The sequence below is a fragment of the Chrysemys picta genome, chromosome 5, assembly GCF_011386835.1.
Source record: "Chrysemys picta bellii isolate R12L10 chromosome 5, ASM1138683v2, whole genome shotgun sequence".
Taxonomy (NCBI): domain Eukaryota; kingdom Metazoa; phylum Chordata; order Testudines; family Emydidae; genus Chrysemys; species Chrysemys picta.
Window position 1 is genome coordinate 36285087 of NC_088795.1, and position 27556 is coordinate 36312642.

The following is a 27556-nucleotide window of genomic DNA, read 5'->3' on the forward strand; positions in this document are numbered from 1 at the left end:
CCAGGTTGTGACCCAGCTAATTCAAAGCACTTTCTTATGCTGGCTACCAGAATCATGACTAGCAGTGAAAAAGGGAGGACATCTTCTGTTGCAGTGGGTGTCAATTATTTTTTTTGTCAAGGTCTAAATTTCTTGGTCAAGGTCCAGATTCCATAGAAAATAATAATAAAAATGATTATAATAAGTAAATAAAAAATCTCTGGTCCATTCAAAAGCGTCTGGTGGTTTGGATTTGGACTATGGTCCACATATTGACTACCCCTGCTCTGTGGGATCACTCCTCCTCCTACCAGAGCTGTGGCTCTCCCCCACCTCCCCACATGTACATCAGCCAGTGCAGCTGAGCTGACATATTGAAGAAAGGTATCTCTGCTAGGTAATAGAGCATCCATCTTCATTTCTCTTCCCCCTTCTCTTGAGCATCTTATTGTGACTTTGAGTCCTGAGGCAGTGCATCTTCAAGCTAGCCTTGCTCAGGTCTTCTGGCAAAGCCACAACTTGGGACCTCGTTAATGCTCCCAGCACAATATAGAATTTGCTTAAACTAAAATTTGGATTTGTGCAATGTCCTTAATACTTGAAGCTTCCTAAACAGTTTGCAGATTAGTTGGATACTGATAGTTAAGTGATGGAGTAGACAAGACAAGTACAGCTTCCATTATATGATGAGCAGTAGCTTTCAGAGACTTGGATATTAGGTGGGTTTTTTTGTTGTTGTTTGTTTTTCAGAGAGGGGATGTTGTCTGGAATACATCTATAATACATCTATAATGCCTGAATATTTTATTTAGAGAATTGGCTTGCAGTCTTTAATTTCTAACTGGCCAGTCATCAGAGGCATCCTCTATCTGAAAAAAGTACCTCCCTACCAAATACTGTATTGCATTGCTGACATTTGTCTTGCAGTGTGACTTGAACTGCGTTGAACTTCTGGCTCAGTGATCAGAGTATGACCTCCCTTATCCTTTCAAACTAATTGACAACTTGTTGACCGTAATCATCTTGAATGGTCAGCTCACAGCAGGGAGATAAACTGGAATCTTGCTTAGAGGAGCCTGATTTACACGATAATCTGAAAACCATTTCCATTTTTATGCCATCTTGTTATATAGATGAGCTTCCTCTCTGATACAAGCACCACTTCCTGGTATATTGTATTGCAGTACTAAGCCATTGGCCAAGCAATGGGAAGACTTGTGTAGCTATCACACGTAAAATACTTCAACTTGTGATAACTTCATTTTTAGACAGCTTCCCACTTTTGCCAAGCTGGATCTGTTTTTATTTTACACATACAGAATAAAGTGGTCTGAAAGACTGGTCATTCTTAAGGTTGAAGAGTGACTAGGGTAAAAATAAATTAGAGTTTAAGTAACATATACTTCTATTGATGAACAAGATCAAGTTTGATATTTTCTAATTATATAAATCCATATAACTTGTTATCTTTGCTCAAGTTACATTCTGTTTTCTGCGAGCTTTATTTTATTAGTTGCCAAGAGCTCTCAATTTGCCAGGAAGGTCAGGAGTTGAGGATGCTCAGCACCTCATAAGAGCAGACCCTACATAACTGAGAAAAAGCAAAACTTTCTTTTTAAATACAGCACATCCAAATTATAATGTAGACTTGCAAAAAACAGTATTTATCAATGAGCCCAAAAATATGGTGCTCTAAATCTTTGACATAATGTTAACAATGTAGTGAAAATGCATTGTACTGTACTCAGAAGATGTCAATTGAAAAAATTTGGTTCTCCACATCCTTTCCTGGTATAACTACTGGCAGAGGTGTGTTCTGGCTTTTTGATAATTTGTCAAGGACCATTTTCTTATGTGCATCCTATTGCCACCACAAGTCCAATTGTGCTGAATACTACCGCCAAGTGTTAAAATGCATTTTGGTATTGCACTCCTCTACAAGGAAGCAGACTGTTCTTAAATTTGGGGTTCAGACCAGAAACTAATGCTGTCAGATCCTTAGTTGGTGATAACCAACATAAGCTTCTGGAAAGACAAGGTGGGTAAGGTAATATCTCTTATTGAACCAACTTCTGTTGGTGAAAAAGACAAGGTTTTTGTGCTTATGCAGCTTTTCTTCCTAGGACCAACTACAGTGTGGCTACAGCAACACTGCAAACATAAAGCTCTTGGAAATTATTGGATGGGAAGTGCTATAGAAGAGCAAAGCAATATTACCTACTATTGGTAGGAAAAACTTCTGTTTTTTACAAAGTTATGTTTAATTTTCAGATGACAGAATGACTGGCATAGAGAATGAAACTGTAAGAGGCAAAGCCATGGAGGAGGAAAGCACCGAACAGAAAAAGGAACGAGAGAAAAAGAAAAGGTCGAGGGTTAAACAGGTGCTGTCAGATATAGCAAAACAAGTGGATTTCTGGTTTGGAGATGTCAACCTTCACAAAGACAAATTCCTCCGAGAACAAATAGAGAAGTCTAGAGATGGATGTAAGTTTGTTCTAAAATAATTGAGAAAGTGGTAAACAAATTTTTGTTTTGAATTGTAATTTCATCTGCAGTGGTGACGTTCTGAATTATTGCATATAGAAATTATGGAGGCATTCTGCATGTTTAGCTGCTGTGGAGGGGAAAAAAAGCCCATGCAAGCAACTGGAGCAATGACAGTCCACTCATAAGAGAGAGATGGTTACTGGGCTTATGAGGAATCTTATTTATCCTTATTCTTTTCCTTCCCTTACATCCTATTATGATCATGCTTTTGAAGAATCTTCATGGGTGAAAATTCATGGTTCTTTTGATTTTGTGCTTTTTTATTTGTTTTTTTGTTTTGTTTTAAATCCGTGAAAAAATATGAAAGCATACTCTCACTATTAATATTTGGTTTATAGTGTAGCTGGTATAGAATCACGAGAGCTCTCACTTTTGTTTTGCTTTTGGTTTTGTTCCAGCTTTTTTTATTTTGTGTTTTATATGTTTGGATGAGTGAATGGTTGTTCCTTTGCATGGTAAGGAAGGCTAGTGACAGTTTTGTTCTCTGTCCTTTGATTTTTGTTTGTGTGGTTTGTTTGACTTTTACCTTACAAAGGAAAAAACTACAGGTGTCACAAATTTTTACTTAGGTTTCTTAAAGAACCACAGAACACCTGTCATTTGAGATGGAAAAGGTTCTTTCAGCTGTATTGTGCTATGATGTGATTTTTGTGATGCTAGTACAGGCTCAAAGGTCCTTTGATTTTTGGTAAGGTATTGTAGACATCCTCCTATGTGGGATTGTATGGTAAGTGAATGTACTAGAGTTACTTTATATCAAAGGTTTCAGAGTAGCAGCCGTGTTAGTCTGTATCCGCAAAAAGAACAGGAGTACTTGTGGCACCTTAGAGACTAACTCCTGTTCTTTTTGCGGATACAGACTAACACAGCTGCTACTCTGAAACCTGTCATTATGCAAGGCACTGCATTTAGCCGTATGGAGTGGAAATCCATCAACTTCATGAAAAAATTTGTTAGTCTCTAAGGTGCCACAAGTACTCCTGTTCTTTTATATCAAATGCTATGCAATCTAAAAATGATGTTAAAGCCCTCTTCCAAACAGCTATATATTAACCTTTTTTCTGCATATTAATCTTAAACTTGGTAAAAATGTTACCAGTACAAATATTGCAACAGTTTCTGTCAAGCTTTTAGCAACAGAACTCATTACTACTAAATAGAGGGAGTGAAGGGATCTTTTGTAATGGGAGCATTGGGTTGAATCTGAACACTAAGTGAGTGCTTGGAGGAAAGCACATCTTTAGTGAAAAAGATTTTTGCATCATAAAACCACAATAGAAAGGGGTTTTTCTTCGTTTATTTCCAAAGAGAATAGTTACCAGTGGGAGCTGAAAGAATAGATCAAAATTCCTTTGGGAAGAAGGTTAATGGGGAAGAGAAATAAAATTTAAGATCAGGAAAGCCTAAATTACAGACAGTAAAAATCCACTTTTATGTAAGGTCTTGTCAATAATCAACATAGTTACAAACCAGAGGTTTGCTCTTGCAGCCCTCGTGCATGGAAATAGTCACAGTGGCTTCTATGATACTTTAGCAGCGGATCAGTATTATCTATGTATTCTAATGTGAATGAGGCCTAAATATGTTTTCCTTTTTAACTTGCACTATTTTCACCACTTGCTTTTTTTCCCCCCAGATGTTGACATATCACTTCTTGTATCGTTCAACAAAATGAAAAAATTGACGACTGATGGGAAATTGATAGCCCGAGCAGTTAAAAGCTCATCTGTTGTAGAAGTGTGTATTGTTTTTTCATTCTTTTTTTAGCTGCTGTTACTGTAGTTGGGGTGGCAGACAATACTGTAGAAAATGCTGTCCTAATTTGTCTTTGTTGCTCTTAGCTGGATTTAGAGGGAACTAGAATCAGAAGACGTCAGCCACTGGGTGAGCAACCAAAAGATGTGGATAGTCGTACTGTATATGTGGTAAGGTTGCATCTGTTACATGTGTCTCATGTCTCTTGAAGGTTTATGGACTATTCTGTTGTTTATGAAGGTTAATTTAAAACTTATTTCTTACTGAATTTGAGACTGTAAATTCCACAGTACCTGGTTTGTTTCTGTCTTGTAAAGTGCCACACCATGAAAATGAGTGAAGGATTAGAAGGCATGCCTTATAAATAGAGAATCCAGGAACTCAGTCTGTTTATCTTAATAAAGAGAAAGTTAAGAGGTGACTTGATTACAGTCTACAAAAGGGGTTGGCAACCTGCGGCACGTGTGCCAAAGGCAGCATGCAAGCTGATTTGTAGTGGGACTCTTCTGCCAGCTGGGGTCCCGGCCCCTGGATGGACGGAACCCCAGGCCGGCAGCGGGCTGGCTGGAGCTGGCAGACGGGACCCCGACTGGCTGGGGCCGGCAGCGGGCTAAGCGGCTCAGCCCACTGCTGGTCTGGGGTTCCGTCTATTGCCCCCACTGCCGGTCTGGGGTTCCATCCGCCGGCCCCTGCCAGCCAGGATCCCGGCTGCCGGACCTGCTCAGCCTGCTGCCAGTCTGGGGTTCCGTCTGCCTGCCCCTGTAAATATAAAATGTATTACTGGCACGCGAAACCAGTGAATAAATGAAGACTTGGCACACCACTTCTCAAAGGTTGCCAACCTCTGGTCTACAAGTATCTACATGGGGGAACAAATCTTTAATAACGGGCTCTTCAATCTAACAGTGAAAGGTACAACATGATCCAATGGCTGTAAGTTGAAGCTAGACAAATTCAGACTGGAAATAAGGCATACATTTTTCATAGTGAGAGTAACTAACCACTGGAACAATTACCAAGGGATGCATGGATTCTCTGTCACTGATAATTTTAAAATCAAAATTGGATTTTATTCTAAAAGATATGCTTTAGGAATTATTTTGGGGACATTCTATGGCCTGTGTTATACAGGAGGTCAGACTAGATGATCACAATGGTCCCTTCTGGCCTTGAAATTATGAATCTCTGAACCGGTTAGGATAATGAAGAACAAATAATGAATACTAGCTGGTACTTGAGACAGGTTGTTAATGGAATTAGAAGACTGGAGAAAAATGCAGCTTTGGAGAAAGGAAATGATATACTTCATAACATGAATATTCTAATGTCACTTTTACTATTGCTTTTCTTTTGCTGTTAAATCAAGATGCAGCATATACAGTGAATGATTGAACTCAAATTAACTAATGTTAGCAAGATAAGCTAGATCTATTTTAACACACGAGGGGTATTTATATTGGAGAAATTTTTGTGTATTTTCCTGCACTATTGCTTCCACAGTTTGTAACATGAGAGGAGCTGCAGTGATACAGACAAGGGCTTATATATATATTCTCTTAGAGTAAACAAAGCTTTAGGATGATGATAAAGATAACTTGATCAGAGAAGATGAGTTTGACAGATGATTTAGAACTATTTTATAGGTCATTTGTAGAGCGTACATTACAACACTAGTTATTCGTTTTAGAAGTACCAACATGTTCGTTGCAAATCTGGTTTGTCCTGTAGTATCGTCAGTCTTTTGATAGCAGAAAGCTCCTAAATTGGTTGGTTTCAGTGTTTTATTTCTGGAAAACTCTTCCAGTATCTCTGCCCTGTGGCTATACTGAGATTTTTCTGAAAATATCTCTGTATTGCTGCAGCATCAGCATTCCAACAGTGCTAGCAATGGCAGTAAAAAATGCAGCTGGCTGATGTAAGCTAGTGCTCCCTCTGAGGAGCTGTATTCTTGGAAGACTTTCAGAAGGAACTCTGTGTAGCCAGTTCCAACTTCACTGGGGCATTATCTAGGAGTCCCCTGGACTTCAGAGAGCTTTTATGGCTCGTATCAAAGTATAGTAACTCCTCGCGTAACGTTGTAGTTATGTTCCTGAAAAATACAACTTTAAGCAAAACGATGTTAAGAGAATCCAATTTCCCCATAAGAATGAATGTAAATGCGGGGGTTAGGTTCCTGGGAATTTTTTTTCACCAGGCAAAAGACCTATACATACATACATACATATACACACACACAGTATAAGTTTTAAACAAACAATTTAATACTGTACACAGCAATGATGGTTGTGAAGCTTGGTTGAGGCGGTGAAGTCAGAGAGTGGGATATTTCCCAGGGAATGCCTTACTGCTAAATGATGAACTAGCACTTGGCTGAGAACTCAAGAGTTAACATGTTGTTAATGTAGCCTCACTCTACAAGGCAGCACAAATGGAGGGAGGGGAGACAATATGGCCGACAAAAACAGAGAGACACACAGTATGTGTGAGAGAGAGAGAGCATTGAGCATTACCCCTTTATTTAAGTTGACCCCAATCTAAGTACATTGCCTTTTTAAGTAGATCAGCAAGTTGAGACAGCAGCTGCTGCCGGCAAGTTCCCTCTGTCCTGAGCCCTGTCGTGTGTCTCCTCCCCCCACCCCACCCGCTCTATAGCGGGGGACACCCTGACATTAGCCTCCCTCTTTCCTTCCCTCCCCCATTCCCTCTCCCCCCCCGCACAGCAAGCAGGAGGCTGCCGGGAGCAGCTCCAAGGCGGAGGGCAGGAACAGCACACAGCAGTGGTGGGGAGGGACAGCTGAACTGCTGGCAATTGATAGTGGAGGAGTGGGGAGCTGACAGTCCACCCTGGTTCCAAGCCCCCACCAGCTAGCTGCAACAGGCTGCTCTTTCTGCAAGCAGTGGACAAAGCAGGCGGCTGCCAAACAACGTTATAAGGGAGCATTGCGCAACTTTAAATGAGCATGTTCTCTAATTGATCAGCAATGAAACAACGTTAACCAGGACGACTTTAAGTGAGGAGTTACTGTAGGTATGTAGCAGGAGCCATTTGGGGAACTGAGTTTTCATTGAACCAGCATTTTTTTTATTTGTGTACCAAACTTTTTGTGATGGCATGTATTGTAACCACCATGTAGATATATACATGTGCAAAGTACCACAGCTCTACAGCTCAGTAAATAACTTGCGTTGCTCTGGTCATTCTAGAGAATAAAGTATTTATACAGCCTTTCTTTAACAACAAATAGTGATGTCTGGGCTTTTGTTAAGTGTGGTGTGATAGTGCTAATAGAATTCCCTAATGCAGTTGTAAGCTCTCCTTATTCCAAAGCTCTTCAAATATTTTGAAACTTTTCCGTCAATATCATTTGAAGTAAGGTGTTCCTATTTTAATGAACTATTTAGTTAGGCTTTGATTTGAAATTGTTGTAAAAAGAATCACTGGTGTATATTTTGTAGATCACCAAATTCCCAAAGCTCTTATATGAAGAGTAATTTGCAATACATCTCTACCCCGATATAACGTGACTCAATATAACACGAATTCGGATATAACGCGGTAAAGCAGCGCTCCGAGGGGGCGGCGCTGCACGCTCCGGCGGATCAAAGCAAGTTTGATATAACACGGTTTTACCTATAACACGGTAAGATTTTTTGGTTCCCGAGGACAGCGTTCTATCGGGGTAGAGGTGTATATATCTGATCCTTCTTACCACCTACAGATTTTTTTAAAAAGAGAGAGACCAATGTGTTTTTTATACAGTGATTTAAATTTTAAACCCTGCTAAATCACTTCTTCTGATGTGCAACCATGGGGCGGTATAGTTGTATTAGGGTATGTCTACACCGGGGGTTCTCAACCTTTTTCTTTCTGAGGTCCTCCCTCCCCCCGCAACATACTATAAAAAATCTACAGCCCACCTGTGCCCCAACAACTGTTCTTCTGCATATGCGGTAGATTAAAAGCCAGAGCCGGTGTTAGGGGATAGCAAGCAGGGCAATTGCCTGGGGCCCCACAAAGCTAAGTTGCTTGGTCTTTGGCTTCAGCCCTGGGCATCGGGGTTTGGGCTTCAGTTTTCTGTCCTGGGTCCTAGCAAGTCTAACGGTGGCCCTGGTCTCTGATTTATTTTGGTGAACCCCCTGAAACTTGCTCACAGTCCCCAGGGGGCCCTGGACACCTGGTTGAGAACTGCTGGTCTACACAACAATTAAAGATCTGCAACTGGCGTGGGCTTGCGGGACTCAGGCTTCAGGTCTGTACAATTTATGGTGTAGATGTTTGAGCTCAGACTGGGCCCTGAGCCTGGGCACCAGTCCAAGCCTGAACGTCTGCACCACAGTTTTATAGTCCTGCAGCCCAAGCCCTATAAGCCCAACTCAGCTGACCCCAGCCAGCTGCAGGTTTAAATACTGTGTAGGCATTCCCTAGGGCTATGTCTATACTGCAGTTAGACACCTCTGACTGGCCTGTGACTAGGGTTTTGGGCTAAGGAGATGTTTAATTGCAATGTAGACATTGCTCTGGAACTCTCCCACCTTGCAGAGTCCTAGAGCCCAGGCTGATGCCTGAGCCCAAAAGTCTACATTGCAATTAAACAACCCCTTAGCCCAAACCAACTGACACAGGCCAGCTGAAGGTTTTTAATTGCGATGTAGACATACCCTTAGAGTCCTTGATAAGTTCTGCTTCCATCCTGGAGAGGGGAAGAGAGAGGTTTTTGTGCAGGATCAACGCACAGACTACTTTTGTAGCCTCAGATGAATAGGAACACATCCTTTGCATATCACAAAAAATCTGTTACCGCACTTGGGCTCACAGGCACAATAGCATATTTTTCAGTGTATGCAGCAAGGCACAGCTCCATTTTTGAAACAAGAATTAAGTCCGTGTAATGTATTCCTTTAAGTAGTCGCTTCATTATCTTGTATATAGAAAGAAACTTCCCTTAAGGCTTAATTGAATTGTCAAAAGATATTTTTGAAGTTTAAATTTCAAAACAAGTTTTACAAAGATAATCTTTGTTAATAAACTTTCTCTGCTCTACTTTCGACTCTCTAGCAGTGCATAATTGTTTCTGGTGCTTTACATATCCCATTAAATATTTTATGTAGTTTTACATTCACTAACATTTAGATTGTATCAAAACTATAATGGAATGTGCTTCTCAGGCAGGCAGAGCCCATATTAAACCAATAATTTAACCAGAAGTTTCTCTCTCTTTAGGAACAGTGCAGTGTCTCGTCACTAAGTTCTTCAGTTAAAACCTTTTTATAAAAATAAACCTGTTGGGAGACTAAATAATGCTGACATTGCAATTTTTGTTTGTATAAGTGTTTGAAGATGTATCTTGTCAAATGGGCTGCCCATAAGGCCCTCTTTAGAAAGGTATAGGAAGCTGTTCCCGAACTAGAAGGAGCTAATAGTTTGAACAAGCTTCCACTGTCAGCAGTAAAGGGAAACCAGTAGGAACTGAGGCAGGCGGTCTGCAAGTTGCCAGAATTTGTGGCATAAAATTGCTAATTCATATGTGCCTATTGCCCAGGTGACAGGCTGAAAACCCCACACTGGTCGTCACTACAGATGGTCAATTAGCATATTAGCGCTCATCATAAAGTTTAAAAACTAAAGAGCTACCAGGTTTAATTTACCAGTTCTTTTCACTAGTGCTTGTTTGTTGTTCCATATAAACACCTATTTCTCTGAAGTGTGAGTTACCCAAAGTCAAAAAACCATTGTGCTGTGAATTGATTGTTTCAAGCCAATGAGACTGCACTGGCTCAAGGGTCCTCATGCATGGATGTGGTTGCAGAATTGAGGTTTTGGTACAGGAAATAAGAAAATAACATATATCAAATGTACGTTGTTGTTTGTACCAAGGGTACAATTTAAAGCAGTGGTGGGCAACCTGCATCCTGTCAGGGTAATCCGCTGGTGGGCCGTGAGATAGTTAGTTTGTTTACATTGACTGACTGCAGGCACGGCTGCCTGCAGCTCCCAGTGGCCAGGAATGGCAAACCGCAGCCACTGGGAGCTACGAGCAGCCGTGCCTGCGGATGGTCAATGTAAACAAACTGTCTTGTGGCCCGCCAGCGGATTCCCCGATGGGCCGCAGGTTGCCCATCACTGCTTTAAAGTGACATTTCCATGAATGGTAAAACGTGCTGTTACCCCTACTGATTAATTTGCTACTATGTATCTACCTATTTCATTCTATAAACATACTTGTCTAGAAATGTGAAAGTATTTCCTAAATTTTTCTTAGATATTTCATTGAAAACTTTTAAATAGCTAGCAGTACTATGCTACATTGAGCCTCTGATTCTATGGTAACTGACTATACAGGAATGTGTATATTATATTGCTAAAAGAAAAATAAAATGTTTCATTTTTTTTAGGAGCTGCTTCCCAAAAATGTCAACCACAGTTGGATTGAGCGGGTATTTGGGAAATGTGGTAATGTAGTTTATATCAGTATCCCACGTTATAAGTCCACTGGAGACCCAAAGGGATTTGCATTTGTTGAATTTGAAACGAGAGAGCAAGCAGACAAAGCTATTGAGGTAGGCCCAGCTTTAACACTTCTTTGCATGTTATAATTAAGACTACGATTTAATCATGGATTTTTTAGTAAAAGTCATGGATAGGTCACGGGCAATAAACAAAAAGTCACAGCCAGTGACCTGTCCATGACTTTTACTAAAAATACCCCTAATTAAATCTTAAATGCTTGGGGAGAGGGGGCGCTCCAGCAGGCGCTGCTGATCTGGGGGAGGGTGCTCTGGTGGTCACTGCTGCTCCAGGGGGCGTGGCCCCACTACTGCCACTGCTGCTGAGGGGGCAGCCAAGGGGGCCCCGCTGCTGCCGCCACTCCTCCTCCAAGGAGGGGGGGGGGAGTGTGCACTGGACCAGTTGTCTGGGGCTGCCCAAGCAGCGGCCAGTGCAGCTGGCCCAGGGCCAGCTGCAACTGCTTGGGCAGCCCTGGGGTCAGCCGCTGAAGCTGCGGAAGTCCCAGAGGTCCTGGAAAAGTCATGGAATCTGTGATTTCCGTGACCTCTGTGAAAGACTCACAGCCTCACTCATAAAAGAGTGGCAAATGTGAATAGTCTCCAGTGCTGTAAAGGGCAGTGGATGGGAAACTTAAGCTTTAAATACAGGAATTCTCAGAAATAATAAAATTACAAAGCCTGGATATCACCTTGATTTTTTGGGGGGGTCTTTTTTAAACCTGCAAATAGCTTCACAAACTGTAAAGTTTTCTAATTCAATTAAATTAAGTGGAGCAAATAGGAGAAAAACACACTGATATTTTCTCCCTTAATTTCATTGGGCTATTTTTTAGCAACTTTTGTACCCAGAATAAAAATCTGTTTATGACAGTAGCAAAATGGGAATGAAATGGCCTTGCACAGTTCACTGGAAGAGGATAGTGAAGGTATTAATACTAACTTTTATCATAGCTTTGTGGTGTGGTCTTGAGGTTTTAGAAATTATCATTCCATAGTACAACAAAAATAAAAGTAAAACTGTTGTATCAGTCTAAGTAGCTAGTAACACTAATGTCTTGAAGACTAATAAACTTTTAAGCAGTGGTCATGGACCAATTATCAAAAAGAAGAAGGTACTTTGTTGGATTCTTCAGAGACCACATCTTTCTAGAATGGGTGTAGAGGCAGTATATATTTTTAGTAATTATTTCTTTTGGGGTGGGGGGGTATTCCACTGTGAATAAATTTAGTTTTTAAATAATATTTTGTTGATCTTAAATACTTCCTATTTTTTTTTGTATTTAAGTTTTTGAATAATCCACCAGAAGAAGCACCAAGAAAACCTGGGATGTTCCCCAGAACAGTAAAAAATAAGCCTGTTCCTGCACTGAATACAAGTGACTGCAGTGTTGTGGGTAGGTATTAGTGGTGGGGGAGAGGGATATTTTGGGCATAATATTTTAATTCAGACATCTTAAACTCATTTTGCTGCTGTTTAACTATTAATTTAAAACTTTATTGAAACAGAAATGTGTAACTTTTTGTTTTCTTTGGTAAATATGGCTTTAGGAAGCAAAACTGGAATACAGAGATGAAGCATCTCTGTTTTCAATAGTGAATTTCTGCCTCTTTTCTGTCTTGAATAAGGATGAAAATTTCTTGCTAACCAAGAAGCAACCTTGTTTGCTTTCATACTAGCAGACTAGGCTGTACTATTTATTAATCATTATTTAAACAATCACCATGAGTCCCAGTCAGATTTGTCATACTTGCATAAAAACATTTAGCACTGAAGAGAAGGGTATAAATTATAATAGCAAAATTACATTTAAAGATTAAGGCTGCTAAAACCAACATGTTTTAGATCTAGCAGGTCTTGGATGGCAACCATCTGGCATTTTTCTTTCTGCTCAACTTGTTAGCTGTATTTCTGTAGAACCAGAGAAATTTACCAGAATTTTACGGTCTGAATATCTCACTGAAGATCCTTCAGTCTTCATAACTCCAGTGCCTCTGGGCAGGGACTTCTAAATGTTTGCTCACAGAAACATGGGGAAAAGTGCAAAGGGAAAGCCCTTCAGTATGCTTGAGCACTGGTTCTGTAAGGGATCTGTAGATTAATTTTGATAGCATAATTCTTCAAGGAGCATGATTATAGTTTCAGTTGACTTGCACAGCTCATTCTTACCTTGTTTTTGATGGAGGAGCTCACTTTGTCTCATGCGGAGTCTTGAGGCTCCTTCCATTCACACAGTGAGTTTCCCCATCACATCCATCATTTTTTCTGGCCAATGACTGACTACTCCTTTATTAACAACAAGGCTTTGCTCCTTAATCATTTTTAGTAGTGATCGGTGTGACTCAAAAGGTGAAGGTGCCGCTTCTACTTCAGGATCTGATTGTGCTGCTTCTCAGTAGTGTTCCCAGCCCATGCCAGTCTGGAAGCAAATAAACAGTACTGGGTATCAGACCTAATTTTCCCACTTTACAATACAGATAATCTCCCTATTAAGTAATTTGGCAGGCATGTAGTTCTTGGTATATACAAATTGGGATAGATTCAGTGAATTCATAAAAGCAGTTCTGACATTTTCCCAGTATCTACCAAAGGTTGTGTCCCCCAATAGACCTCATAATTTAAATCAGCCAGCTTTCCTATTTACTTGTCCATCCTGACGGAGTAAGGACCCTTTTCTTTCCTGCCAACCTCCAAAAGCAGCCAGTTCCAGGGAATGTTGTAATCACATACAAATCGTGAGGAAGAACAGGACTTTATCCTCAACCCTTTCAGGCACTCTTGATTCCCCCTGCTAACTCAAAAGAGAGCATTCTAGGAAACCTCTTCTCAACCTTCACTTACAAGACCATGGCCTCACTCTATATTGGGAGATTCTAGCAAAAACCCCTCTATAGTTTTATCTCATCTTCCTAAAATAACTAGTAAAGCTCTCTGGGACCATCTCTTGCCTCTTTCTAGTAATTGCAAAGAAATCAACTTTCCCAGGAGCTGAAAACTCTCTGATCTCTTAACATGAGGGCATGTTGTGCTACCTCTATGCAGTTATGCTCGCTGATCTAGTCTAAGCTTTTATCAGGAATGCAAATTGACAAAGTTTTAAATGTGTTGTTTGCTTTATACAGAAGAGAAGAAGAAGAAAAAGAAGAAAAAATCCAAAATGAAGAAAGAAAGCAGCTTACAGTCAGCTGCAGAAATGAAAGAATCAAACATGGACACTACTGCAGATCAAATAAGCAAGTCAAAGAGACACAGGACAACATCTGAGTGCTTGGAAATGGAAGTATCTGGAGTCCATAGGCAACCGTCTAAGAAAGAGAGAAAAAAATGGGATAGAACAGAAAGCCCAGAGTTAACTGAGGAAAGTAGGCTAGGGAAGAGAAAAAGAAGCAACTCTGGAGATGTAGAGGCATTAGGTGCAAAAGTCAAGAAAACTGCTCAAAAAGATGATGATCATTCTGTAAAAGAAGAAACAACAGAAGCTCAAAAGGATTCCAAAGGTAAAAATATTATTCAATTTTGAACCTTTTTGTATTTTCTTTTAGCTGCATAGAAGCAAAATTAACTAAAGATGGATTTTCGCAATCTTCCAGAGATAATGAAAGGTGGGTTTGCAGAAGAGGAAGAAGTGGGAATGGGGGAAAGTTTTGGGAACCAAAATAGAATTTCCTTCTCAGTGTTAGAAATCTCATTGTTAGGGTATAAATTAAGGCGAATCAGTTCCTGAAAACCCACTTCCTTATGGAAAGATGGAATTTTGAGCGAGTTAGGACTTGGTGGCAGACAAGTGAAGGAGTAGGGAGCCCAGTAGGAGTCAAGGCTAGAGAAGAGCAGGGTTTCATGAAAGGAGGAGGGAGTGAAAGAGTTGTGCATAGAGGGAGGAGGGGGATACACGCTCCTGGCTTTGGGAGGGATGGCCTCGGGTTACTAGGCCTAGTACTTAGACTAGTGTTTATTGGGTAAATTTATGTGCTAAGGAGAGTGATAATGGATTCAGACATTGGACACCAATTACTTTTTATCAAAAGGACTTTAATCTTTTGAAGCATTCATTAGTGGTATTTGGGCCAATAGCTGGCAGATACATGAGGGTTCAGATAATGAGTTGAGGAATATATAGAGTTGGATATCATTGCTCATAGAAATGTTGTCAAGTTTAAAGCTAGCACTGAGACATTCAAGAGAGATGAGCTTGATGGAGAATAGCAGAGACACTAGGTAAGGTTTGATGCTCTCATCAGAAATGAATATGGTTTACAGGGAAGGCTCAAGTCAGACCTGGTATGGGCAGCTGGAACGCCATTGAAATTGGGTGTAGATTTAAAAACTCAAGACTATGCTGAAAGGCCCCATATAAAAACCTAGATGGGTAGGATTAAAATCAGAAAAGGAATGTGCTGGAGACACTTTTTTTCTTTTCTACTGGAAATAAGAAAGATACAGCAACACAAGATATTAAAAGCTATGTCAAAATTACATGTGACAATAAGGATCCATGGTTAGAAGCTAAAAGTAAATAGCTAATCACCTGGGACTACAGCAATCATAGTTTGGGGAAAAGGTTGATATCCACAGATCCAAAAGTTTGTGTTGAGAAAACAACTTTTTTCAAAACAAAAATCATAAAATCCTAGAAATGTAGGGTTGGCAGGGACCTTTTGAGGTCATTGAGTCCGCATACTGAAGCAGCCAAGTCTATATAAAATGGGAGAGGGGAAAGGATTGTGGTTCGCAAGTGAGGACTAGTTAGCTGAGGGTTTCAGCAGAAGAAGAGTGATAAGATCACTTTTGATCGGGGTAGTCAATTATTTTTTGTCAAGGTCCAAATTTCTTGGCCAATGTATAGTCAAGGTCCAAATTCCAGAAAAAATAACAATAATGATAATAAATAAGTAAATAAAAAGATTTTGGGGGCCATTCAACGGCATCTGGCAGTCCAGATTTGGCCTGGAGTCTGCCTATTGACTACCCCTGCTTTTGATTTTGACAGGGAATAGTTTATGGGAAATAGAATAGTGCAGCGGTTCTCAAACTGTGGGTCGGAACCCCAAAGTGGGTCGAGACCCCATTTTAATGGGGTCACCAGGGCTGGCTTAGACTTGCTGTGGCCCAGGGCCCAAGGCCAGAGCCAAAGCCTGAAGCCCACCGCCCCGGGGCCAAAGCTGAAGCCCAAGCCCCACTACTTGGGGCCGAAGCCCAAGGACTTCAGCGCGGTGGTGCTCAGGTTACAGGGTTAGGCTCAGGCTTTGTCTTTGGCCCCCCACCAAGTGGTGATGGGGATCAGGCTTTGGTTCAGGCTTCAGTCCCCCCTCTTGGGGTTGTGTAGTAATTTTTGTTGTCAGAAGCGGCTCGCGGTGCAATGAAGTTTGAGAACCACTGGAATAGTGGCTCATGCTACTGATGAGGGGGGAAAAGTAGGGAGACAGCAACTATTGTTGGAAATCCATTAATGAGTTTCTCTTATTCACATAGCTGGAGATGGTTTTAATGTGAACTAGAAGGGGTGTGGAGAGGAAAAGAATACTGGATTATAGGTGGCTTAAGGGAGAATTAAGAATCTAAGATGAAGGAAGCAATGGAGTACAATATCTTTTCAGCTTTGTAAAGGATAAACCTTCAGTGCTCAGTGGAGAAAGGAGTGAAGGGTTGGGAATGAAACAAAGTAGAGAGTGAATAATAGTCTAAAACAGGCATTCTGCATTGTTTTTCATGTTGGTTGACAGAGACAGTTTGTACTAGTCTGTACTTTTTAAAATATACTGTGGAAATAAATTAGAAGAGACCTCTCTACATTTCACTGTGATATTAGTAGGAAAATTTCAAACTGAAAAAGATGATCATAAATGTTGTCACAGCAGTGCTTCTTATAGCAATGTAAATGAAGGAACATGCCATTTCAATTATGTTTATCACTTTAAATATGATCTGTCCAAGTCATGTCCAATTCTTTCTTTTGGTGTTTTTCATTTAGAAGTTAATACAGAAGAGGAGAAAGACGGTGATAAGAAAGACACATCTCTTTCAAAATCAAAAAGGAAGCATAAGAAAAAGCACAAAGAAAGGCACAAGATGGGAGAGGAGGTCATTCCATTGAGAGTACTCTCAAAGTATGTTATGACATCAACTAATATGTTTATAGCATTCAGAGTAGTTTGTTTGTTTTTTTGTGCTGATTGAATATACCATACCATTCAAAAAGAGAGCAATGGTATTAACCCACTTGCACTGTAGGGCAGTAGTTCAGAGTAGCAGCCGTGTTAGTCTGTATCTTCTTTTTAGGGCAGTAGTGTTTTTTTCCCCCCCTCCTAATCAGTTAGCTGCTGTAAGCTCTCAGTCAACATTAGTTCAAGTTAATGTCACTGCATTAATATATCAGGTGGATTTCTTATTTGAGAACTTGTCAAAATTTGTCTTAAGACTGCTGTTTTAGGAGTAGTAATGGGGAAAATTATTGTTTCCACCATATGGTGGGATGTTAGCTCTATTTCAGATAATGAAAAATACACAGAACCCTGCTGTCTTTGTGGCAAATAACTTCAATCTCTTAAAGAAAATAAGTGCAAAAGTAAAATGTTCACAGCATATCCCCACAATTAGGTTCATTATAGAAGCTTCTTAAGCCTAATCTTTAAGAATCTCTCTGAATCTCTCTGACCACTGTTGGATACTGAAATAAATGAAACTCTGGTCTGTACTTTGATGGCATTATACAGTTTGCATAAGGCACACAGGTCTGCTTATTCTTCATGTAAACTCAGGAGTAAATTACACCAGTGTTACACCCTTCAAGCTTGGTGGTGTTTGAATTTCAAAGATATGGACCGTGTTTTTTTCCTTCCTATTAAAGGAATTGAAGTGCCTGAGATAGGTTGAAAGCATTTTATTTGAATGCTTTCCTTTAAAATAAATGTTCAGGATTGAACTTAAGACTTTCAGTTAATTCTCTCAACAATTTAAATATGTTTTTTGCACCTATTTTCCAATTAATGAAAACTTAGCTTCAGTTATGATTTTACTATCCATGCAGACTGTGGTGTCAGTCATGGCACAAAATCTGCTAAAAAGTCACTTTTCTCTTGTGCAATCCCAGGATGTGTGTAGGTAAAATATTTTAAGTGTTTGTTTGGAAACCATATTATGATTTAAAAGGCAGAACAAGCTATGTAGCTTATCTTTTAACTAGCAATAAGTTGAGTTTTGTGTGGTAAGTATTTATGGGATAAAAGTGTTAGTAGCTGTGTTGCCAGGTCCTTTGAATTTAATGGGATTCCTTCAAAAAGGGTACTTTTAAAGAGTTGTGGATATAACTATGTTGTACTTTCTTAGATCCTTCCAAGATCAAAATTTGAATTGTTCATGATTCTCTACAAGTGAACAGACCAAATTAAGCCCCAGAAACAGAAGTTTATAAGGAGAATCTTTTACATCCATTTAAACTGTTATATAGTAACCCAAATTTAAATGCTTTCATGTTTTGACATAATGGTAGACGTGAATGTGCATGCTTCTTTACGCCAACATGCCACTGTTAACTGTGTGACATTTTCAAATAAAATATAAAAATATAACTGTCCAATAAAATCACAAGTTTCTAAAGTTTTGCATACTTTATTAAATATCGCCAAACTGAAATTAATTGAATACAATGCATCTTTTGATATTTATCTGAGAGCATCTAATATGTCCAGTATTACATTGCCATTTCCTGTAATATCTATTTGTATGTCTTACAGTCCATCACCATTGCTAAAGTGCAATTCCAGCTTTTACACAACAGAGTTGCATATTAGCAACAGTAGTGGCCTGCAGTTAAGATATATAACAACAAAGTTTAAACATTTTACAAGAGATATTTACAGCAAACTTTTAGGTAACAAAACAGATTCAAATTAAAAATATATATATTTTTTTTGTTGTTGCATCATGGAGTCCTGTATGTAGCTGGGTAAAACTTATCTTAAAAAAGGTTGCTATTTATTTAAAAGTAAAATAAAAAAAACTATACTATAAGTATTTCATATAAAAATTGCTGTTCTCCTTGATAATAGACAGTAGTATAGAAAATGTAAATTGAGTAGTGTATTTATTTACATTCCTTCTCCTTAATAGATAGTAGTATAGAAAATGTAAATTGAGTAGTTTATTTACATTCCTTCTAATACTCTTAATACCAACATCTCATTGGATTTAAAAACAGCTATCTGTTGCTCTGTGTGTTGTGTGGTACCTGGAAAATACAAAAATAGGTATAAAAGCCAAAAATACAGTACTATCAAATACAAACACAACAAACTATCAAACACAAACAACATTCCAACTTGGGGCCCTCCAGATAATCACAGTGGACTTTTAACCAGTGTACTTAAAACAGCATTTTCTGCTGTGTAATTGATCTGTAAATGAGCAATTAGGATTCACCACAACTAAAACATGGAAGCACTTACTTTTTCAAGCATCCAGCAAGTACTTCCATGTTAAAGTAGAGGGGGTCCTTTACAACAAAGACTAACTATTTTTGCATGGGGGTGAGGAGGGAAGGAAGTAAATCCATGAGTGCATAGCTGTTATGAAAAGAGAGAAACTAACCCTGTATAGGGATGCATTAGTGCTGTGGAGAAAAACAGTATTGACTGCCCCCTGCCCCCAGAGAATTTCATATTTATGTCATGATGCCAGTCTAAGCCATGGATTCTGTCTAAGTGCCTCATATGGGCAGGATTTCTCCCTTAAGAGTATTTGTGTAATTCATATCTACAATGCATGGAATGTTTTTGCTACAGATTAATTACAATTCTGTAAGTCTTTAGTCCTCTTAGGTTTCCACATCAAATGTTTTCTGTGGAAATGGGAATTTTTTCAGTGTAGATGTTCTGCAGTTGAAAATCAGGTTTCACCATCACTAAAACATGGAAGCACTTACTTTATCAGGAGCAAAGCAAGTACTTCCACATTAAAGTAGTGGGGGTCCTTTAAGCTGAGGCTGCAAACTTCTGTTATACCTGTTTTTGTTCTGTAAAATATAACTACATATAAGAATTTGTTAAAATATAGCATGCACATTCAGAGTATTTTCTAATAATATAAAATGTAATCTTTAGGCAGCATTTTTGTTGTGAAAAATCTGAAGTTTGAAGTACAACAATAATAAGGGTTGATATTTTAAAGGACAGACTTGCTAGCATTTGTTATTTTTTGTACATTTTAGTTTGCTTTCTGAGCAGTGATCAGTCTTATTTGCTAGAAGTGTCATAAATTCAAGACACTAGGATCCACCACGACTGAAACATGGAAGCACTTACTTTTTCTAGGCAGCAGGTACCCCCATGTTAAAGCAAAGGGGGTCCTTTAAAAGTTGTCATAAATACCTCACTTGTAATAATCATTAATATTAATTACAATAACATACATAATAGGTAAACATGATTTCTTATTTTTCCTCTTCTTGTGTTTATTTCCTTTATGGATCAACAAATCCTCTGACACAAGAGTAGAGGCAAGGTTCCTGTTTTTCCATATGGATATTCCAGGACTGAGATCAGGATTCACCTCTACTAAAACATGGAAGCACTTACTTTTTATAGTCACAGAAAGCACCTCCATGTTAAAGTAGAAGGGGTCCACATAAACCAGTACTTTGCAGTGTCTGCTATCCTTTTCCACCAGTTCAGTACACCTGCTGCACAAAATATAACAGAAGAATATTACATTTCTATTCATTATTGCATAGTAGAAATGCTTCAGAAGAACATTATAAACATTGAATTACTTGCCTGGCTCATTCCCCATGGTGTGCTCTTCCTTTTCAGTCTAGTTAACAGGGAGTGCCTCCTCCGGCTCTTATTTATACCATACCTTACTACAGAGTGGTTGTTGCCTTTTTATCTCAAAGAATCATTACATGGCTCTTTTGTTATTTTAATGTCTTTGCTCTGTGAGAACGTATGATCCTGGGTGAGCTAGATGCTTTTTTGAAGTATACAGTTGTCAATGTTAACAGCTAAAACCATTACCACAAGATATCCTCCTCTTTAAAAATCCCCTATCAGCTTGTTTGATAGCACAGATTAGGGTAACAATGAGTCGTTCTCACAGTGGCACTATAGGCATTGTGTTTCTATGGAGCAAAGCTCTAGCTGTTTGCAGAAACATCTCCATGTTAAATGTATGTAAATATATAAATTGCTTCCATGCAGTGTGGATTTTTTTAAAACTCTAATGCATTTGAATCGTAAGGAATGTTCTTATCTCTAAGGGTTTTTTTGCGGGGGGTGGGGGGGTGAGTTTAACCAGTTGTTGGTTTTTAATCAGTGAATTTTCTAGAGAAAATTACTAATTTTTAATGTAGTAAAACTAAAGAGGGCTCAGTGAACTAATCAATCCTGAATTAGTGTCCGTGCTCTGTAATTCCAGTTCCAAATAATATATGTCTGATTTACCAAAGCATTAAGAATGCTTTCTGAAGAAGATGTAATACATTTGGCAATCTCCCTTAATTTGTTAGTAATTTTGTTCTCCTGTTAGTATTTATTTAGACCGTTTAGTAGATAAAACAAAGTGGTAATTTAGTCAGATAACCATCAGACCCTAGACAGCTATATAAAAAGATGTGGAGGCCATTAAGCACAACAGGGGAGAGCCTCAGCTGGCATATATTGCCATAGCTCCAATTTACGCCAGCTGAGCATCTGCCCCCTGATATCCGCTATGGTTTGTATTTTATTTGCAAGTCATTTTGACCATGTCACCCATTGCAGCCTATCCCCACTCTCATTCGCTATCAAGATGTTGACTGTCACCTCTAATCAGTCCATGATGCTACCCTCTGTTACCCACTTGCTAATTTTTCAAACAAGCACTCTTGTGCTTTTTCCATACTGTGCTTTGGGAGGAACTCCCCATAAACATCTTCAAAGCTACCTCATTATCCTACTTCAAAACCCTCCTCAATACTTGTCTTTTTCATGATGCCTACAAAAATTTGATAAGTTAGACTGTTGGTGTACTGAGACCACTGCCTATCATGCTGACCAATATTGTCTTGTTCTCTTGTGCTACCCCATCTGTCTCTGTTGTCTCTTGTCTTATACTTAGATTACATTTTTGGCGGCAGGGACTGTCTTTTTGTTCTGTTTGTACGACACCTAGCACAGTGGGGTTCTGGTCCATGACTAGGGCTCCCAGATTCTGCAGTAATACAAATAATAGCATCATAATTTTGTCTTCATGTTAGTAATGGCTTTTTTAAGTCTAATTATCTTTGCACAAATGTTGACATTTTTATTCCTAAATCTTTGTCTTACGTAGGAGTGAATGGATGGATCTGAAGCAAGAATATTTGGCCCTTCAAAAAGCCAGCATGGCTTCCTTAAAGAAAACAATGTCCCAAATCAAATCTGAGTGTCTGGAGAAGATGGAAACAGATAGTGGTGTACAAAAGTGTCCTCAAACAAAAAATGTCAAATGTAATGGTTGTTCTGATGATCTTTATGTTGTGTGTTTTATGATGGGTTTTTTTTTTTTTTTTAAATGCAGTTGGTGGTCATTAGAGTTTGGTATTTGAATAGAACTGGAAAATAGATCTATATCAAAATAGTTCCACAGTGTACTAACTTCTCTGAATGGAAAAGGCAGAGTGAAATAAAGCTTTTACAATACTTCATATTAAAGGAACTATGTTATATAAAATAAATTGTATTTATACCGATTATGGTTTATTGAATTATCTGAATTAATGAATAATCAAATTATTTAGAAAATAATCCAGGATTACAAAATGACCTTTGCTTTTGAGACATCTAGTTTAATTTAATGATAATATTTCATAGTAAATCAACTACCAAGTCTTGCGGTATTTTCCATTCTGGGCCTGTCTACACAAGCAGTGCATCCGTGTTAGTCAGAACCATGTTTCAACTCAGTTCTTGACAGTACCATGCTAGCAATGTTTCTGTGGTCAGTGTAGATGGGGTAAACGGTGTTCCAGAAAGTGCCTTACTCTGTTACTGGGTTGCACTGGATCCCCTGAACTTCTGTCCACAAACTTCTAGCCTAGGAGCGCTAAACCTTTTTCAGCACTCTTCAAGATCATTCCAGAATCTGGGGTGCAAAGATCCTTACAACTAACAGGGTGTTAATTTAAGTATTCTTACCATAGGTTGTGTTTAAAACTGCAAAAGGATTTGTATAAGGCCTTTTGTTTAGGAGGGATTTCTAATTGATTCATTCATTATGCCATCTCCTGGTATTGTCACTTTGGTTTTATCTTTTGAAATACTAGTTTCTGCCATCAATATCCATATATATAAATTGATCCCAACTAACAAAGTATATATCCATTGCAGCCATGTTTGGTATTCACTGTATGAATGCCACCACAAGATTTATTGCATTGTTTGTGTGATTTTTGTGGTTATCTTGTGTTTGTCAAGGTAATACGTGTGAAGCTTCATTATGCTCTTTTCCTCTTCAAATTAACAGCCACCAATGAAGATTCTGGCCCCCCTGAGAAAGCTAACACAATGGGACCACAGTTTGTGAGTGGAGTAATTGTGAAGATCATTAGCACCGAACCCCTACCAGGCAGGAAACACATCAAGGTAATGCCTTTGTAACCTCAGGGCAGCTGTTATCCTTTCCCCTTATACCATCCTGAAAATGATTGAATACAATTTAAACTAGTCCTATTGAATTTCTATCCGGCAACTAGCTGTATACATATTTCTGAATAGTACCCATTAATGGAAGATTTCATTAAAGCAGAACCAGGTTGAGAGAACCTATTTCAAAACCAACAGTAATAAAAGCTTTGAGAAGAGAAAAGAGCTCTTCCAGAGAAGTCAAGTTTACCATAAAAATAAGTTTTATAAAACAGATTTACTTTTTCCTGGGGGGGTGAGTCATTTTCTCCCTCTATCACCAGCCCTGACTGCTCCACCCTTGCAACTTAGGTATGACAAACATCAGTTGAATTCTGTATTGTTAAGAAAACAAACAAAATAACTATTTAAGTTACTGGTAAGCTGTTACTTCATATAAAGGCAAAATGGATGATAGTTGCTTAATATAGATTAATCTCTCTCAAAATAATATACAGTGCCAGTAATTTTTTACTGAACCTTTTTTTACTTAAGGTTTGTTTATCTAATAGGAACTTGAGGCCAATAAAGTGCTCCCTGAATGAGAGTGATAAAATATTTCCCTAAGTGACTCACAATTATTCCAAAAATACCATTTATGTTACATATGGTTATATGTAATTTGATAAATAAATAACATGTAACTGTTACTTATTTTTGTGCTTGTCAAATTGGTTTTTTGGTCTTAGTTTACATGAAACTTAATATAAATTTGCAGCGCTGGGAGGTGATAGAAGACCAACATTCTTTTTTATTATTTGCAACTTGCAGTTTCTTATGTATTTTTGGTTCAGATAAGAAAGAATAAATAGAGACATGAACTTGTGCCTGTTTGGGGAAACACAGAAGTTGAGTTTCTATGGTATTTTCATCACTTGCCCCTAATTTAAATACGAAACATCCATTTCAGAAGCCCCCGGCACAGTAATATGTGAAGTATTAGCGTATGCTGGTTCTTTTGCATAGATGGGGCCCTGAATTAGTATATGGACTGAATCAGTTCTTTTATGACACTTAAATCAGAAGGTTTAATACTTGAATGCTTTTCAAACAGTAAACATTATGTTATATTGGCAATATTGGAATGAATACTCTGTAGATCATTTAAGGCAATGAGAGAACTATTTCAGACCTAGTCTTGCAAAGACTTATGCAATTGGTTAAGTTTACAATCCTGTGCCAATTGAAGTCAGGGTGGCTAATCATGTGTCTAAACTTCAGCATGTGCGTACATTTTTGCAAGATCGGGGCCATATCTCTCTTACTGAAAACAAATTGGTGATATGCTTTCAGCTGAATCAGTCTTATCTATTTAGGTATTTATAAGCAGCTATCTAAGAGCCAAGAGACATTAATGAGAGAATGTCTGACCTCCTCCCTCCCCCTCACTCATCACTTGTAATATCTAGGCGCTATTCAGCGTTTGTCTGCATTTACATGTTTTATTGTGTCAGGGGTTTGTGTTACAACATGATGTAATATAGTCAAGGGGATAACAGAGTTTTGATCTTGTTTGTGTAGATGAAATCAAACTGTGTTAGATTCTCTGGTATTTTCAGATATGTAAATCAAATTACTTGCCTGATTTGCATCAGTCTTAAAAAAAAAAAAAAAAAAGATCTGACCTGTGACTAAGCATGAAAATTCTCAGGAGAAAAGAAAGGACTGTGAAAATATGAATTATAATAGAAAGTCACTCCCCATCTTAACTATGGAGTCACAACCATGACTAGAGAATAAACAGGGCAGATAACATTTTACAGAATGTTACACAAAAATATTACGATGTTTTTGCTTACTTTAGGAAATTATGGAAATATTTTGTTGCTGGTCTGGTCACCTCTGTTGTAAGTCTAGGTTTCACAATACATTCTTGACAGATAAGTGCAAAATACCTTTTGCTGGCTTATTGCATATATTTTAAATGTAACATTATTGCTTAAACATTTCAATTCTGATTACCAAAATGTTATTTAATGCTACTGAGTGAAGGCACTTTTCAGAGATCAACCAATAAGCAAATATTCCTATAAAATTAATTTTGTTAGTCTGCGTAATTTTCTGTGGAAATGTTATGTGGGAATACCAAACTTAAGGGTGAAAAGGTTTTGTTTGGACCACACATGGTCTTGTCAGCCTAAGTGCTGTGGGGGTTTTAAGATTCAGCCTTGCAGCTGAAGGGTTAAAAGTAGTACCTAATTCTTGCATAGAAACATTTTTTACTTGCAGTACCTGCTGTGAATGAAATTGACTAGGAATGCGTGATCCCAGTTAATTTCCCTCACAGCAAGTTTCACAGGTAAAGTATTTGATTGAAAGAGTGTGTGTGACTCTTCCTTCTTCTGCTGCTGGTGTCAGTTTTCAGGCAGAGATCATTTGGTATAGGAGAAAAGGAACTCCAGTATCCACTGTACTGTGCCATGTACTGATTTCCTAACTTCTTCACCGTTCTTGAGCTTTTTCTTTTCATTCTCCAGAGTCCTAACCTTAAATAAAATATTTAGGTGTGGAAGTAAATATATTTTTGTTGGACTAACATATGAAATGGAAATACTATTGTATTACGTAATTATTCTTCTGCTGTCATCCCTCCTAATGACTGTAAAGAACATCAACAAGTGTTAGCTGTTGAGTGGATTCATAATAGATATAGCCTGGGCTTGGGTTCTTGGGACACATGCAACTCTGAGGTAAATTATATAGTTCTCAATCTAGTAAACGTTGACTATTCATAGATTTTCTTCTGAAAACTCAATAAATGTTAGCCAGAAATTATTTGACATCAGATTCGTTTATTAATGTAATAAAGTTGCACTTTCACTTCCTTGTAACTGACTTTATAGAATATTTCCCAAGCCATTGCTCCTTTTGTATGCACCTTGGATTTTCAAAGGACAGTATTTGAAAATACTGCAGTTTATTTTTGTTCTGGCTAACTTGTCTGAGTTCTCTTTTGTGCCACAGGATGTTCTGGCAATGATAGCTGATGTTGCTTATGTTGACATGCTGGAAGGAGATATAGAGTGTCATGTTCGGTTTAAAACTCCTGAAGATGCACAGGTTGTAATGAAAGCACATAAAGAAATTCAGATTAAAAACAACTGGAAACTTGAGGTCCTAACTGGTAAGATGTTTATTAAAATATGTGCATGAGAGACAGCTCCTAGGAACTAAGAGCAGGACTGTTGTTGCATTTTAACTTTATTGCTGATATTCAGTTAAGATACTTTTCTGCCTCATGTATAAATTACAGAATCAATATTTTGGTTTTATATCATTATTTCTTGTCGCTATTCTCCCTTTTCTACAAAAACTATAGCGTCAAAACCTCAAGCATACTATGTCACTTTTTCTTTGTCAAAATGTGTTGGTATTTTAAATTGGTTGCCTTAACCAGGCCACATAATTTTATTCGTACAAGAGTGGTCATTTGACTTTATATAACTTCAACTGGCAGATCACTTTTTGGTTTCAGTGACAATGGACAGTTGTCACTGCAGTGAACCATATTCCTATTCCACTTTTCAGCCTCATAATTACAATGTGATGGTGAAAGGCAAGTGGGTGTCTCTAGGACATTTTGGAATAATGAATTTTATGGAAATTTATGACTAGACTAGCTTATGACTATACAGGTATAGTTAAAGTGATAAAACTGTCTTAGTTTGGATGCAGTTATACTGGTATAAAGATGTGGTATAGCATATTGCCGCTAGGGAAGTGGAGCGCCTTTATTCTGGTATAACTGTGTCCTCACTAGAGCTTTTACCAGTATAACTCTGGCCTTGTCTACAGATGGAGTTATTCCAGTATAGCTATTCTGCTTTAAATTCACACTCTACCTTAATCTGAAATAATTTTAATATGTAGGCAAGCTCTTTGTCAGTGATTTAAAAAAAAAAAACACAACACCCACCTAATCTACATAGTTAGACCAGTAAAACTTTGAAGCGTAGACCAGCCTCATGATAAAACCCCAAATGACTAAAGAACAGAACAAAAGGAAATAGAAACCATGCACCTACAATAATTAAGACTGCACCAAATAAAGGACAGGTCTGTAAATATAAATATTTTACTGAAACTGGTTTATTTTACCACAGACCAATAATGGATCCTCAAACTGTGGCCTTGATCT

At 38.4% G+C, this 27556-nt stretch overlaps 1 protein-coding gene across 3 annotated transcripts in view; it reads left to right on the forward strand.

Annotated features, from left to right (window-relative positions):
- The window catches only part of LARP7 (La ribonucleoprotein 7, transcriptional regulator), a 38584-nt gene that overhangs the window by 1943 nt on the left and 9085 nt on the right, over positions 1-27556 (forward strand). For all 3 annotated transcript variants that reach the window (XM_024106856.3, XM_005287940.5, XM_042859903.2), the window contains 10 exons: positions 2251-2466; positions 4166-4266; positions 4371-4454; positions 10678-10842; positions 12074-12182; positions 13909-14283; positions 16755-16890; positions 22088-22245; positions 23261-23379; positions 26383-26542. In XM_024106856.3, coding sequence (XP_023962624.2) covers positions 2259-2466; positions 4166-4266; positions 4371-4454; positions 10678-10842; positions 12074-12182; positions 13909-14283; positions 16755-16890; positions 22088-22245; positions 23261-23379; positions 26383-26542 — 1615 coding nt within the window. In that variant the 5' untranslated portion in view covers positions 2251-2258. The remainder of the gene's footprint in view (positions 1-2250; positions 2467-4165; positions 4267-4370; positions 4455-10677; positions 10843-12073; positions 12183-13908; positions 14284-16754; positions 16891-22087; positions 22246-23260; positions 23380-26382; positions 26543-27556) is intronic.